At 42.7% G+C, this 17,540-nt stretch overlaps 1 protein-coding gene across 1 annotated transcript; it reads left to right on the plus strand.

Moving 5' to 3' along the window:
• The first annotated feature begins 1,923 nt into the window (after positions 1–1,923).
• Positions 1,924–12,941, plus strand: LOC122020333 (60S ribosomal protein L18a-like protein). Its single transcript, XM_042578219.1, has 4 exons — positions 1,924–2,238; positions 11,588–11,663; positions 12,038–12,152; positions 12,697–12,941. The coding sequence occupies exons 1-4, from the start codon at positions 2,061–2,063 to the stop codon at positions 12,754–12,756; spliced, it is 429 nt and encodes a 142-aa protein (XP_042434153.1). The 5' UTR covers positions 1,924–2,060; the 3' UTR covers positions 12,757–12,941.
• The last annotated feature ends 4,599 nt before the right edge of the window (positions 12,942–17,540 follow it).

Below are 17,540 nucleotides of genomic sequence, written 5' to 3' on the forward strand. Positions count from 1 at the left end.
CAAAGTGGATATTCTGTGATGATTTTTTAAAAAGAGCTATGATATATTTAAAGAAAATTTTCAATAAAATACTCAAGAATAGACACATAAATTTATAGTTCATCAACCCCGTCAACTCATCCCAGGGTCAACACGGAGGATGAAATGTTCAATGATAGACACATAAATTTATAGTTCATCATTTCACTTTTTATCGATCTCATCATTTTATGTGTTTATTCTTAAACATTACATTGAGATTCTTTCTTTGAACATAAAAAACATCTTTAAATTTTTATCCCTCTGAAAATATATATTTTTTACTAGTGGTTAAAATTAAATTAATTTTATTGTGCAAAAAAGACAAAACACTCGCTCCCACATATGAGAGAATCTTTTTTAATGCTCGACAGGATCAACCCCGACTCTATTATGTAAACTCTCATATATTAACCACTGAGTCATATCCTAAGACAAATTAAATTAGTTTCACTATTCTTAATTCAAAAGACATGATTGCAATGGATGCTTGCTTTTGTAAAATTGCAACACCCACTCGGGGTGCATGTAATTAAATTCTCTTTTGATATCGTCCAATCTTTTTTGATTTGGTTTTTAATTCATTTTTTTATTTAAAAATAGGACTAATGATGATTAGTCATGTGAAAATAATATTAGCAATGGAAATGCTTATTCACTAATAATGGGTTGACTATATATAAAGTATGGTCATTGTTAAAGGCTTCGATTTCCATAAGACAGAGAGGAGCTAGTGCATTCTAGTTAAGGTTTGATTGTGAACAGTTGACCCGAGCATGCTTGACATCAATTGCAACAATTCAGAAGGACATTTTATAATGAATTTTCAATTAAATATTTAGATTAAAAAATAACAATCAAATATTATCCTATTAGATGAGATTGATTATATCAATGATTATATACTATTATGTTCTATCTCATACTACCTCATCATTTTATATTTATATAAATTATATTTTTATTTTATTATTGTTAACCCTATCTCTTTTTTTTAATTTTTTTTATTTGATGTGCATATTTATTATACTATCATATCCATAATTGAATATTCATTTTTTACTTTTTTCTCTTTAATATTCTTATTTTTTATCATGTTCATACACATAACAGGTGCAAATCTAATTTAATGTCTCCATCTATGTAATTTTCATCTTCTATTCACATTCTCTATTTATAACCTTATATAATATAGTAAGTTTAATTATGATTTTGTACCATTTTTTAAAATTTTAGAGGTATTAAAATTTATATTGTATAATTTTAAAAAACTACCAGTCTTCTTTCAACCTTTATAATAAATGTCATGTTTAAACCTGAGGCATCCAGAGTGAGAATTCTAATTTCAATAGAAATAAATATTTAATATAAAATAAAAATATTTAATATCCAGTACATTCAAAAGTATGAGCATAAATAATATTAAATTTATGCTTTTAAATTTTTAGTAAAATCAAACACATTAATTATTAGTGGGAAAAACCAGTCAACTGTCAACTTCCCGAATTAATTCCGGAATTAATAGTGTGGAATTTATATATCTGGATTATTATAAATAAATAATAATAATAATAATAAAACGCCATATCTGGCACCGATAATGACGTGACCATGATGTGTTTTCATTCTCCCGTCGTCTCGGCATCTACTTTAATGACACGTGGACTCTGTATAACCTACCCAATCATCACCTAAGTACACAGTTGTGTATACATTTAGGGCCCACTTCGCCAGTTTGTCGTAGACACGTTAACATTTGGTGGTTACGAGGGCAAACTCGCTTTTATTAACCAGCAAACATCACTACCCATAGTATTTAAACTCATATCCAATACAAGTTCGGGTAGGCGAGTGAGTTAATAAAATGTCGCAGACGAGAAGAATAATTGGTACGCCGACAAGGCCAGCAGGGAGGCGATCAGTCTCCGTCCCAATTAATTTCGATCGGGAGGAGGTAGATGGGAAGACGAGAGAGTGGGCTTAATTTAAAGGAAGAGGATGAAAGCTAGGAGAGGAAGAGGGGAGAGTGCGGCAACAAGGAGATGAGCGAGGAGGAAGAGAGGAGCAAGGGGCAGTATGGCACCTTACAGGGCGCCCCCGACTACGCCCAGCCTGCGATCGGCTTCCCTGAGCCGGTGCCACCGACGGGCCTCACCGCTTCCCGCCAGGTCCACCCGCCGCCACAGCATCATTACGCCCAAGGGTATCAAGCCATCCCGGGTACGCCGACCTGCTCGACTGTTTCCTTCGCCGCGTCGGTATTTCCGGTTTCGTAATTGCTTGATCTTTGTGCAGATCCATCGGGAAAATTTTACTGAATCGAGTATGCAGATTTTCATATTATCCATTTCGGATATCTAAATTTTATAATTCCAAAAATACGTACATTTTCATCATGCCCCTTCTTTATCATTCACTAGATAGTCGAGTTTATCTATACAATTATGCTAGTCTGCACACCCGCTGTGCAGAGCTCATATATTTATTTATTTATCAAATTTGCTTTAATCTTTCATTTCTAGAAGCCTTGCAGACAATGCTATGGCTAATTTTTTCTATAATTACCGTGCTAAATTTTGTTAGGATTGACTTGTGTTAGGGGTCGTGCTTCGCTGTTTTGTTTTGATGATAATGATATGTAGCGGAAATACACACAAAGCTCACTGATCCTATCCGGAAGCTGAGTCAAACAGACCGTCAAGTGAGATGGCGAGAACGTTGACAGAGTCGCGATGTCCCAAAGGAGGGGTGTGCTGAGATGGCTTCTGTGTTGACCAAGTTATCAAAAGTCCTCTGGTCAATGGTACCTGCAGCTAGCGATCGGGTCCCCCGGTCCCTGATACTCCGAGGCTAGAGGCAGATCAAACGAACGTATAAGTAACAGACTAAGTCATAAAATAATTAAAATGCGTATGGAATGTGAACGAAGAACGTACCTTGACCTAGGGGCACCCTTAGATGAGACACTACTCGAGTTGTCGCAACCCGGAACAGTAGGTGACTCGGAGCCGGATGTGGAGCTGGGTCTGGCGTCACGAAGCCAAATGCGGCCTGAATCCGGAAGATGATACGCGGACTGGGAAGCGAGATCAGCACGCAGGCCGGGGCATGAGATCGGCACGCAGGCCAGGACACAAGATCGGTACGCAAGCCGGGACATGAGATCGACACGCAGACCGGGACACGAGATCGACAAGCGGACCGAGATACAGCGGCCAGGCCCATATAAGACCACGATACAAGGGTCAAAACATAGCCTCGGCTCGAAGGTCAGAAAGCAACAAAGACAGAGCACGATTAGATCGGAGTCCACGGGCGACGAGGGCTCGGAGGCCCGACCCACATCGAAGACACATGGCAATAAGGACGGCCCAGAGATGGCCTACGGTGGAGAAGACCAGAAAGAGGGTAAGTGGGGCGATAGCTTGCGGGTGAGAAAGGAGAAGACGGCAGTGGCGACGCGAAGCCAAGAAGAACCCTCAGTTTGTGGCATTGCTGGCAAGGCAGCAGCGAAGCGGCGGCTTCTCCGAATGACGAAGGGCCGACCTCCGTTCGTGGTGGCTGCGACGAAGCCCACACCCAGTCGAGAAAGAGGAAGAAGCGAAAGAGAGCGGCGTATGAGGTTTCCGGCAAGGCGGCAGCTGGCGAGGCGGCGTTGAACGGGGATGGCTGTGAGCGCCTCCGATGAAGTGGCGCTGGACGAGGGTGGCAGCGTGCATCTCTCGCGCAGAGGAAGAGGAGAAGAGCCGCCGCCGGCCGGCATCGTTGGCAAGGGGCGCAAGGATGAAGAAGATGATCTTCCTCTTGGTCCTGTTGGCGGCGGAGAAGAGGGAGAGCAGAGGGAGAGGTGGGTCGCCGAGTCCGTTCAGCGGCAGCGTCGCAAGGAGGAGGAGGAAGGAGGGGCTGTCGCCGGCGTTGCGAGGAGGAAGAAGAGAGGGGTTGTCGCCGTTGTGGCGAGGAGGAAGAAGAGAGGGGATGTCGCCGTTGTGGCCGGCGTTTCGAGGAGGAGAAAGGGAGTCATGGCCGGCGTCGAGAGGAGAGGTGGCGGCACGGTGAGGTGAGGGAGAGAAGAGGTGGTGGCCGGCATCGGCTCCGGCAACGGTGTCGCGAGAAGGAAGAGGAAGGCAGGTTGGCGGCGGGCGCCGGCGAGGGGAAGAAGGAGGAAGCAAGGTGGGCAGCCGACGCCGGCGAGCAACGTGAAAAGGAGGAAGAAGGAGTTGGCGGCTGGGTCTAACGCACGAAGCCCTCCCTTGCTTGTGGCGTGAACAATGCCCTAATAGGACTGCTACAGTAAATTGACCAAAATGCCCTCCTCCTCTCCCATTAATTACTCCTCTGCCCTCGATACCTATCCACATCACAAGCCTCCCCCTCAAGTCTAGTCGAAGGAGGCGCAAGTCCGACTGACTAAACCCAGCCAAACGAAAAACAAAATCGCTACTTAATGCAGAATCATATAGCAGGACCTGTCATATAACGTCAAACGAGTAGCTGTGGCAATGCTGAGCAGGTACCTCCAATAGTATCAAGCGACGAGAAATAACGCGAAGCGCATGCCAAGCAAGCGATCGATCGGATGCTGAGTGAGACCGAGTGATATCGGGAAGACGCTTGAGCGATACTGAGAAGAGTGATCGGGCAATTATGCAAATGACAAATAAAAAACACAAGTGCCAACCGGGTAATGAATGTGGGGCAAAGCAATGAGTGAGATACGAGCAAAAATGCTGACCAGGCAATAGGGAGACTGTCGAGCGGGCCGAAAAAACGACGGGCGAGCGGTGTCAATCGTGCGACCGTGAAATTGTCGACCGAGCGAGAGTAAATCACGACTAAGCAATCACATAATGCAGACCTGGCGATCGAAAAATGTTGACCAGGCGATCGGAAAATGCCGAACGAGTCGAAAGATGATGGATGAGCGGGGTCAAACGCGTGACCGTGAAAATGTTGTCCGAGCGATAGTAAATCGCGACCGAGCAATCGCTTAATGCAGACTTGGCGATCGAAAAATGATGACGATGCAATCGAAAAATGCCAAACGGGTCGAAAGATGATGGACGAACGGTGTCAAGCGCGCGACCGAGAAAATGTCGTCCGAGTGACAGTAAATCACGACTAGGCAATAAAGAGAGTGATAGATGAGCCAAGCCGTGAGCGCGCCCGAAAAAATACCGACTGAGCGACGATAAATCGCGATCGAGCAAATAGGGAGAAGGATGAACTAGCAAAAAACCGTGCGCGTAACCGAGAAAGTGCTGACCGAGCGATCGCAAAGCGCGACCGGGCAATAAAGAGAATGATGGGCGCGTAAAGTCGTGAGCGCGACGAGCGAGTTCCTACCGAGCGACAGTAAGTCGCGACCTGGCAATAAAGAGTGTGACTGAGCGACCGTAAAACGCGACCGGACAATAAAGAGAATGATGGGCGTGTAAAGTCGTGAGCGCGACCGAGAAGGTGCTGGCCGAGCGACCATAAAGCGCGACCGGATAATAAAGAGAATGATGGATGTGCAAAGTCATGAGCGCGACCGAGTTACAGCAGTGAGCGAAATGCGAATGATGAATGTCGAGCAGAGAGACGACTGAGCGGTGAGTGCCGACCGAGCTACAATGGTGAGCGAAATGCGAACGATGAGTGCCGAGCAGAGCGGCAACTAAGCGATGAGTGCCGACCGAGTTACGGCGGTGAGCGAAATGCGAACGATGAGTGCCGAGCAGAGCGACGACTGAGTGGTGAGTGCCGACTGAGCTACAGTGGTGAGCGAAACGTCGATGATGAGCGCCGAGCAGAGCGACGACTGAGCAATGAGTGTCGATCGAGCTACAGCGGTGAGCGAAATGCGAACGATGAGTGTCAAGCAGAGCGACGATTGAGCGGTGAGTGTCGATCGAGCTACAGTGGTGAGCGAAACGCGGATGATGAGTGCCGAGCTGCGCGACTCGTGAAGCGAGTGTGATGAGTGTCGGACAGAGCAGCAAGTGGGGCGAGTGTGATAAGTGATGGACAGAGCAGCAAGTGAGTGATGAGCGCCGACCGAGAGGTCGTTGGGCGTGAGAGCATGGTCACATATAACTCGCACTGGGGCGAGAGTCTGGGAGCCGACCGGGAAGGTTGTTGGGCGTGAGAGCAGTGCTCACTTATAACTCACACTGGGGCGAGAGTCTGGAGGCGTGAGAGCAGTGCTCACTTATAACTCGCACTAGGGCGAGAGTCTGAAACCCGACTGAGAGGTCGTTGGCGATACTCTGGTCCAAGACCAGTGGCGATACTCCAGTCTGAGACTGGTGGCGATATTCCGGTCCGAGACCGGTGGTGATACTCTGGTTCAAGACCAGTGGCGATACTCCAATCCGAGACTGGTGGCGATACTTCGATCCGAGACCAGTGGCGATACTCAGTCCGAGATCGGTGGCGATACTCCGATCCGAGATCGGTGGCGATCTTCCGATCCGAGATCGGTGGCGATACTCTGGTCCGAGACCGATACTCCAGTCCGAGACTGGTGGTGATACTCCGGTCCGAGACCGGTGGTGATACTCTGTCCGAGACCAGTGGCGATTATCTCGACCCCGAACGGGGGAGGTAAGAGATGATATACTTCGGTCTGAGACCGGTGGCGACTATCTCAACCCCAAACGGGGGAGGTAAGAGATGATATACTTTGGTCCTAGACCGGTGGCGATAGCTCGACCCCGAACAGGGAAGATAAGAAATCTGATAAGCTGGCCCGAGACCAATGAAGACCGCTCGACCCCGAACGGGGGGATAAACCCTAAAGCCCGTAGAAGTAAAGCCCGTAGCAATATGAGGGAGCAAAGTCCGCAGCAATAGAAAGAAACAGAGCACCGCATGTGAAGGGAGTAGCACCTGTAGATGTAAGAGGATGTCAAACAAATGGAGGATATAGAACATATAGTAGCATTAGAGTAAAGCGCCTATAGCAGTAAGAGAATGCAGAGCCCATGGTGAAGGGTGCAGAGCCTACAACACACCTGATCGGGGAGCTGAGCCCCTAATCCCTGATCGGAGAGACAGACCCTTAGCCTGGAATCAAAGAGCGAGGCCCTTAGATCCTGATTGGGGAGTTGTACTGCGAGTCACTGATCGCGGAGCCTTGTCCCTAGTGTATGAGCGGGGAGATGTGCCCCAAGTGTATGAGCAGGGAGCTGGGCCCTAGTGTCCGATCAAAAATCGAAGGCCCTAATCTTTAATCAAGGAACTAGGATCTTACTCTCTTATCAGGGAGCTATAGCAGCTTCTATAACCGTAAAAAAGGGAACAGAGCCTGTAACATACCTGATCGAGGAGCCGTGCCAACTGGCTAAGGGTTTGTCTCGGTCCCTTAACTCCCGAATACCAGTGGAGTCAGGGAAAAAATATAATGGAAAAACTAACCTGTCGGCCAATTGAAGCTCCACTTGATCCCTCGACTCCCGAATACCAGTGGAGTGAGGATAGAAGATAATATATTCGTCGGGATCCTCCAGAACTGTGATAATGGCAAAGAACCTTCCGACGTCGTCCATCTTCACGTTCCAGAACAGGTGGAGAAGATTCCCACAGACGACGCCAAATTTGATCCCGTCCGGAAGCTGAGTCAGACAGATCGTCGGGTGAGGTGGCGAGAATGTTGACGGAGTCACGATGTCCCGAAGGAGGGGTGTGCTGAGATGGCTTCTGTGTTGACCAAGTCGTCAAAAGTCCTCTGGTCAATGCTACCTGCAGCCAGCGACCGGGTCCCCCCGGTCCCTGGTACCCCGAGGTTCGAGGCAGATCCAACGAACGTATAAGTAACAGACTAAGTCATAAAATAATGAAAATGCGTATGGAATGTGAACGAAGAACGTACCCTGGCCCAGGGGGGCGCCCTTAGATGAGACGCTGCTCGAGTTGTCGCGACCCGGAAGAGCAGGTGACTCGGAGCCGGATGTGGAGTTGGGTCTGGCGTCACGGAGCCAAATGCGGCCTGGATCCGGAAGACGATACGCGGATTGGGAAGCGAGATCAGCACACAGGCGAGGACATGAGATCGACATGCAAGCCGGGACATGAGATCGGCACGCAGGCCGAGACACAAGATCGACACGCGAACCGAGATACAGCGGCCACGCCCATATAAGACCACGATACGAGGGTCAAAACATAGCCTCGGCTCGAAGGCCGGAAAGCAACAAAGATAGAGCACGATAAGATCGGAGTCCACGGGCCCCGAGGGCTCAGAGTCCCGACCCACATCGGAGACACATGGCAATAAGGACGACCCAGAGATGGCCTACGGTGGAGAAGACCAGAAAGAGGGTAAGTGGGCCGATAGCTTGCGGGTGAGAAAGGAGAAGACGACAGTGGCGACGCGAAGCCAAGAAGAACCCTCAGTTTGTGGCATCGCTGGCAAGGCAGTGGCGAAGCGGCGGCTTCTCCGAATGACGAAGGGTCGGCCTCCGTTCGTGGTGGCTGCGACGAAGCCCACACCCAGTCGAGAAAGAGGAAGAAGCGAGAGAGAGCGGCGTATGAGGTTTCCGGCAAGGCGGCAGCTGGCGAGGCGGCGCTAAATGGGGATGGCTGCGAGCACCTCCGACGAAGTAGCGCTGGACGAGGGTGGCAGTGTGCATCTCTCGCGCGGAGGAAGAGGAGGAGAGCCGCCGTCGGCCGGCGTCGTTGGCGAGGGCCGCGAGGATGAAGAAGATGATCTTCCTCTTGGTCTTGTTGGCGGCGGAGAAGAGGGAGAGCAGAGGGAGAGGTGGGTCGCCGAGTCCGTTCGGCGGCAGCATCGCAAGGAGAAGGAGGAAGGAGGGGTTGTCGCCGGCGTTGCGAGGAGGAATAAGAGAGAGGTTGTCGCCGTTGTGGCGAGGAGGAAGAAGAGAGGGGTTGTCGCCGTTGTGGCCGGCGTTTCGAGGAGGAGAAAGGGAGTCGTGGCCGACATCGAGAGGAGAGGTGGCGGCACGGTGAGGTGACGGAGAGGAGAAGAGGTGGTGACCGGCGTCGGCTCCGGCGACGGCGTCCCGAGGAGAAGGAAGAGGAAGGCAAGTTGGCGGCGGGCGCCGGCGAAGGGAAGAAGGAGGAAGCAAGGTGGGCGGCCGACGCCGGCGAGCAACGTGAAAAGGAGGAAGAAGGAGTTGGCGGCTGGGTTTAACGCACGAAACCCTCCCTTGCTTGCGGCGTGAACAGAATAAGGCTGCTACAGTAAATTGACCAAAATGCCCTCCTCCTCTCCCTTTAATCACTCCTCTGCCCTTGATACCTATCCACATCTCACACTCATAACGCTAACGCTATGATTTACTTGATATCCAACTCAAGAAGAGATGACTAATTCAAGGATCCACACACGTCACACTCTCTACTAAAATAACATTTCTTCTCGGTAACTACTAAAGGCGGAGAAGACTTGTACAAACTCTCAATACAACAAGAAGAAAGTAAAGCAAAATACAAGTGAAATCTTACAAGATTTATAATATGAAACCCGAATTTGCTTCTTCTTCTTGTAGAACGCTTCTTGACTTTGGACGTGCAGCAACACTTTGCTCCAAGAAAGCTTTAAGAACTAGTGTAAATCTGTGAGAGAGATCGCAAGAAGTGGAGAGGAAGAACTGCGGAGGAAGACGCTCGCCAATAGTTTTATCCTGTGCAACGACCGTCTCCCAATCGATCGACCGATCGATTGGGGAGGCTGAATCGATCGGCTGATCGATTCAGCCTTCTTTTGTGCTCTCTGAAAATGACATGAATCGATCGGTTGATCGATTCAGCTCTCTCGCGTCACACGTGATTTTCAGCCCCCAATCGATCGGCTGATTGATTGGGGATCATTCTGTGCTCGCGACATTTCTTTCTAATCGATATCGATTGGGATGCTCTTTGTCACAACACTGTGCCCAATCGATCAGCTGATCGATTGGGCTCGGTCCAATTTGATCACTTGATCAAATTGACCAACCTTAGCTTGTCTGAGTCAAGTCTAAGGTGCCCCAAACCCAACATCTAGTCAACCGTGACCTATTGAGACTCCTTGTGCCTAGCATATGGTCAACCTTGACCTGCTGGCACTCCTTCACTAAGTGTTTGGTCAATCCTTTGATCCACTTGGACCTTTCCCTTCGTGCCAAGTGTCAGGTCAACCTTGACACACTTAGATTTATCGTCTCGTGTCAAGTGTCCGATCCTCCATGGCCCACATAGACTTCCACCAAATGTCCGGTCACCCTTGACCCATCTGGATTTCCTTGTGCCAAGTATCTGGTCAATCCTTTGACTTACTTGGGCTTCCCAACACCAGGTGTCCGGTCACCCTTGACCCATCTGGATTTTCTTGTGCCAAGTATCTGGTCAATCCTTTGACTTACTTGGGCTCTCGATTATGAAGATTTGTTGACATTTAAAACTTGTTCAAAGTTATCTCTTCTTGCCCTCTTAGTTGCCGCCTTAAAACATGAAGAGTTTTAAGAAAACTTTGATTGAAAAAGAGAAGCATAGCATTGGTCTGCAATCCCTTGTCATTTTACTAAGTTACTGCCAAGTTCTAGAGAGGAAAGAAACGCTAAGCTTGCTGCTTTTAGTAGGATGAAGAAGACAGCCCGACGACCTCAATGTGGAAGGGAAGGTGATGTTGGGCATTCCAGCATGCTTGTGGCCCGCAAAAGAAGGCTCTCCTTGGCTCCTGATTGATGGAAGAAGATGGTGCTCAAGGATAACTCCACTCAAGGAAGGGACATCACGGCTCAAGGGGATTGCATTAGGAGAAGCCATGAGGACTTGAGAAAAATATATAAAGGAAAGAGAAGATCTCGGACACTGATTTCTAACTCTAGATCATTTAGGTAGTGGCCATGATTCCTAATCGGAGAGCTCAGCACAGAAAATCCAAGTCAGAGGGAGATGCTAGGTAGTTGGAGAATTTTCCAAATTGGAAAAGAAGATTGCTGTTTTTTTTCCAAAATAAAAGTGACTGCCATGATTTATTGGTGCTGCAAGAAATCTTGAACAGAAGGCTTCACATGCCTCTTAGGGGAAGAAAAAGGGCAAAAAATCAATATTTTTTTTAAAAGAAAAAAGAATCTATTTTCCTATTATAACTTAACTGGGCATGGTTCAGTTCAATTAAATTGTTCAATCCACCTAGATTCGCCTGGTTCAGCCCTTATTCAATCCTGATTCGAGCCCCAAATGCATCAGAACCTATTTCATCATCCAATGAATTCAATTTTAGACTCAATTTGCCTAAACAATTTTAATTAAACTTTAAACCTCAAATTCATTGCATGCTATGTTTATTCTTTTTGTCTACACATCAAATGTCCATCACTGATTTATACTGCAAGTGTTGAAACTCATGGTAATTACATTAAAATTGTATATTTTTTATTGGTTTTGTGTGCCCCTCAATTAAAGTGCATTACGACTTCTTTGGGTATACTATCTCTTTCTTTTCTATGAAAATTGAATGTTTTCTGAAATGAAAACTTTCACAATGCTAATAATGTGAACTTGGTTCTGCACAAAGTTCCTTTTAGCCATTTGATTAAACCTTACCTTTGTTTAGGCTATTAATTTGCTGATTATTTTCAAGGTTATGCACCAGTTGAAGGAACACCAGTTAGTCTGCCACGTCTCCCTTGCTGTGGTTTAGGCGTCGGTTGGCTTCTGTATGTGAATCTTGCTTTGACTTTGCTTAAGTATGTGCATCATGCATTATCTATTTCTACTTTGTGTAAATATGGGGTGATAATTGAGGTCAGCGGACTATAAATGAGTTGCGAGTTGCGATGATACATTTCTACTGAAATGCATATAGCAGTATGTCTAAGAAATGGCATACTTGTACATAGACTCAAGATTGGTGGCATATGCATTTTTGTTAGCATGATATAAATAAAAGAAGAAAATTAAAAATGGATGAACAGGATGTGTATATACATTTTATTCATCTACCTTCCTCTTTTATCTTTGAAGTTATATATTTGTCTAATCTTAAATTTGCTGAATGCTAATAAACTTATCCTATTTTGCTTTCCGAAAGGTTCATACTTGGTTTTCTCCTAGCGTCTATTCCATGGTATGTTGGAGCTTTCATTTTATGGTGTGTCAGAGTAGACGACAGGGAGAAACCAGGCTTGGTTGCTTGCACAATCGCAGTAAGTCAAATTTTCTATAATGATTCTTCCATGCTGTGTTTCCATGTTCTTTTATATCTTTTTTTTTTCTTTATTGCATTTACTACTACTTTTTGATACATTTGTTTTCTTTTTGATGCCAATAATTTCCCCTTTGTACTTGGCAACTACAATCATAACTATCTTTGGCACATGGTTATATAATCACTGTTCCAAGAATTTCTTCTGCTTTTCCTTTGAATATTTAAAGATTCTAATGGATCGATTTTCCCTCCAAGATCTGATAAATCATCCATCTTGATCTAAGTACCAACAAACACTAAGCTTAGCCATGGATTCATCTTTGAACTGCAAAATTTGTAGAGGCAACGCCGATGGGATAGGTACTTCTAGTTTGGATCATGTTCAATTTGAGCATCACCAAATGATTCAACTAAATTTACTGCCTTATTGTACTTTCATGAGTAAATTCACCACTTCTTTTTGAGACTTTTGTTGATAATTTTCACTCGTTTACGAGTTTCATGTTTCTCTGCCGTCGGAGGTTGATGTTATCGTATGGCAGGCTGTGCTCGCTGTAATTGCTGTTATTATCGGTGCAACGAAGGAAGCTCATGTGTGGTGAACAAGCAGCATTATGTGATTGTGTATAATAAATATTCCAGATCATATATATTTGTGTGTGTGTAAGCTGGCCTAAATGTCACTGGGTTTGGAACATGTTAAGTACTTCCTGAGTGATTCCTGGGGAAAAAAAATCTTGTTACTTGTACTGAGTTTTTATTAGTATGATGATGTTGTTTATTTGAATCCTCTTGCATTCTTGCACAAGGTCTACACGGTGCTGCAATTGTGAATGAGAAGATGTCATGCATTCGCATGACATTTGTTTTTTCTCTAGATGCATCAATCAATTTCGTTCCCTCTTTTTTTCTAGGTCTAAACTTTTGAATTTTCAAATTGTGCAAATCCAGCAATCATTTTTCTAGATAACTTTGCATCACTTCAAATCAAAATCAATGTATTCTTGAAAATTCTTTAATTATTCATATCTTTATATCTGAATTCAACTCCACCCATGACAATCAGTCATGGCTAGTCCCAAGTTCGGATAAAGGAGGGTTGTGTTAGGTTGTCAGTCAGCGTCAAACTATTGTAAATATTCAATGAATGAATCCATTAAAATATTATATTAATGCTAGGTTGTTCCCCGAAAAGAACGCGTTGCAGGATTCGATTGTAACGTCTCGGCAAGGACCGTTATATTTCTAGAATTCGGGTATAGTAATAAATATGCAAGAGTTCACGTTACAGGGTCCGACTGTAACGTCTCAACAAGGACCGCTACATCTCCATGAGAACTTGGGTGTAGTGTTAAATATAATAGACAAGAGTTCTCATACCATAGGTTAGATAAGAATAAATATGATAGAAAACTAATAATCTAAAATTTGGAACATGGAACATAGGAACTCTCACTGGTAAATCAATGGAGGTAGTATATATGATGATTAGAAGAAAAATTAGTATTTTATGTGTACAAGAGACAAAATGGATAGGTGAGAAGGCAAAGATGATAGAGAACTCTGGTTTTAAGTTATGGTATACTGGAATGAGTAAAGCAAGAAATGGAGTGGGTATTATTGTAGATAGTTTGTTAAAGGATGAAGTTGTAGGAGTAGTTAGAAAAGGGGGTAGAATTATAGCCCTTAAGATAATAGTGGCGAAAGAAACTATGAACATAATTAGCGTATATGCACTACAAGTAGTATTAGATGAAGCTACCAAATCAAGATTTTGGGAGGACTTAGATGAAATATTACAAAATATTCCACCAAATGAAATGATTTTAATAGGAGGTGATCTAAATGGGCATGTCGGAGTGAAAAATGAGTAATATGAGAGAGTACATGGAAGTTATGGGTTTGGAACAAGGAATGGGAAAGGGAAAATTATATTAGATTTTGCGATAGCATATGACCTTATATTAGCTAATACGTTTTTTAAGAAAAGAGAAGAACACTTAGTCACATTCAAAAGTGAGAATAATAAATCGCAAAATGACTTTCTTATGGTTAAGAAGAAAGATAGAAAGATTTGTAAAGATTGCAAAGTCATCCTTGGAGAAAGCTTAACCACCCAACATAGGGTAGTAGTGTTGGATATACGCCTCAAACATAGTATCAATAAAAAGAAAATATATACAATTCCTAGAATTAAGTGGTAAAAGTTAAAGGATGGGAAGCAACATATATTTAAGGAGAAGGTAAAAGTACAAGCATTAGGTGAAATATACGATGACTCTAATACAACATGGGATAAGATGATATCAAAGTTGAAAATAGTAGGTAAGAGTGTACTCGGTGAGTCAAAGGGACATACACTACTAAGTAAAGAATCTTGGTGGTGGAATGAGAAAGTACAAGAGAAAGTGAAGGAAAAACGAATAACTTATAAGGAATTATATATTTGTAAAAACGAGGAAAACTTAAAAAAATATACAATAGCCAAGAAAGAAGCTAAGAAAGTAGTGAATGAAGCAAAAATGACACTTTTGAACGGCTATATCAAAAATTGGATACAAAAGAAGGGAAAAGAGACATTTATAGAATAGCTAAAGTGAGAGAAAGAAAAACAAAAGATCTTAGTCAAATAAAATGTATTAAAGATGAATGTAATAGGGTATTAATAAACGATGGAGAAATAAAAGAACGGTGGAAGAGATATTTTCATCAACTTTTTAATGAAAGTTTAGCTGACCAACTTAACTTAGGTAATTTAATTAGGCCAAATGAGCATAGAAATTTTAATTTTTATCGTAGAATTCAAACTTCAGAAATAAAACAAACTTTAATGAGATGCACAATGGAAAAGTCGTTGGACCAGATGATATTCCGATAGAGGTATGAAAGTGCTTAGGAAAATAAAGTATTGAATGACTTACAAAATTATTTAACATGATATTGAAAATGAAAAAAATGTCTGATCAATAGAGGATAAGTACTCTAGTTCTCTTATATAAGAATAAGGGAGACGTACAAAATTGTGCAAACTATAAGGCTATTAAACTAATGAGTCATACTATGAAACTTTGGGAAAAAATAATAGAAAAAAGATTAAGGAAGGAGACCACAGTGATAGAAAATCAATTTGGGTTCATGCCTGGGAGGTCGACAATAGAAGCTATACATCTTCTTAGACAATTAATTAAAAAATATCAGGAGCAAAAACAAGATCTACATATGGTATTCATTGACTTAGAAAAAGCTTATGGTAGAGTCCCAAGAGAAATTATATGGAGAATTTTAGAAAAGAGAGGTGTTAGCGTAACATATATTGAACTAATTAAGGATATGTATGAGGATGTAACGACCAGAGTAAAGACTTCAGGCGGAGTAACTGAAGCATTTCCAATAAAGATAGGGTTACATCAAGGATCAACTCTAAGTCCATATCTTTTTACACTAATTATGGACGAACTCACTGCACACATTCAAGACACAATACCGCGGTGCATGTTGTTTGCAGATGATATTATTTTGGTAGATGAGACACGTGAAGGAGTAAATGCTAAGCTAGAATCTTGGAGGGAAACACTAGAAGGGAAAGGTTTTAAGCTTAGTAGATTAAAGACAGAATATATGGAATTTAAGTTCCGCAATATTAGAAGTAATGAAACAATTGTTAAGATAGGAGAGGGTGAGTTGTCCGGAACGGAGAGATTTAAATATTTAGGATCATTTTTACAAAATGATGGAGGGATTGAGAAAGATGTCTTACATAGAATACAAACAGGATGGATGAAATGGAGGAGAGCGTCGAGTGTTTTATGTGACCGTAAAGTATCTCTTAAACTTAAAGGTAAGTTTTATAAAACCGCAGTTAGACCTGCTATGTTATATGGAGCTGAATGTTGGGCTATGACTCGAGCACATGAGTAGAAGATGAGAGTTGCAGAGATGAGGATGTTAAGGTGGATGTGTGGACATACGAGGATGGACAAATAAGAAATGAGAGCATTAGAGAGAAAGTCGGAGTTGTATCTATTGAGAGAAAACTCCGAGAGACACGTTTAAGATGGTACGGACATATACTTAGACGACCAATAAATACTTCAGTTAGGTGATGTGAAACTATGATAAACATGCATATTAAACGAGAAAGAGGAAGACCAAAGAAGACCTGGTTAGCAACAATAAAATAAGATAAAATTTATTTAAATATAGATGATGATATAATAGGAGATAGAGTTCAATGGCATAAAAGGATTCATACAGCCAACCCCATCTAGTGAAAAAAGACTTGATTGTTGTTGTTGTTTATATCTGAATTCGATAACGTAAATTGAGAGTAATGAATTTTTGAATGGGTAGAGTAAAAAAATAAAATCATATTCTTAATTTAATTGATAGTCTTATTTTTTCCTTGATTAATGGCAGGGTTCCTGAATTAAGACATTATGATCCTTCAGTGCCGAGTATTGTTGTGGGAACAAAACTCGGAATAGTTGAGTTTTCTTTTGTTAAAAGTTGTTGGCTTTGCAGAAGAAAAACAGGGAAAGAGAGAAAACGATAAAAGATGAAAATGGGCCGAAAGGACACCAATTAATTTAGTAAAAAGTGATAATCCTTAGCTTGGGGTCATCTAGGACTGCTCTACACTATCATAATTTGGAGGGGTTTTAAAATTTTTAAGATGTGTTTAGTTTAAGTTAACATATATAATATTGATTATATGATTATCAGATAATTACATAATAAAGATTATGAAAAATAAAATATAATCAAATATTATTTGGTTCAACTTAAATTAAGACAATAAAAATTTATTTATTTAAAATTTTTAATGAACAATTTAATTTAATATTTTTCTCTATTTTCTTCCGTTACCAAACCAATCCTATATATTACTTTCTCTTTTTTTTTTTTTTTTTTTTTTTCATTTTTTAATTTTTTTTACCTTTTTATTTTTTTATACTTTTCTTGTTTTATGAATAAATAAATAAATCTAGTGCATAAGATTTGACTGGATCACCATTGCTTCCATTCTACAAACACTTTCTGGCTCATAAATATTAGACATTGCTGATGCAAAAAAATGTGATAACGCGCACTAAGCGTCCTATATGTCCTATATTGCTAGTGATGAAATGCAGAGAGGTAAATTAGATACTGAGCAGCCTCATAAGTGAGACAATTATTTACCACAATCATAATTCGAACCATTATTCATTGATACAAATCTATCACTTGGATACTAACTCTACTGACTCAGCTATGCCCTGGCAGTGCATAGGATTCCCGGCAGCTGCTACCTAACTGCTACTCCTTTACTTTAACTAATATGTTAAAAACAAAGTCTGCAAAGAATCTACTACTGAATCCAAATTGAACAGTTAGCTTGTGCACA

This window comes from Zingiber officinale, chromosome 9A (genome assembly GCF_018446385.1).
Source record: "Zingiber officinale cultivar Zhangliang chromosome 9A, Zo_v1.1, whole genome shotgun sequence".
In the NCBI taxonomy this organism is placed as follows: Eukaryota; Viridiplantae; Streptophyta; class Magnoliopsida; order Zingiberales; family Zingiberaceae; genus Zingiber; species Zingiber officinale.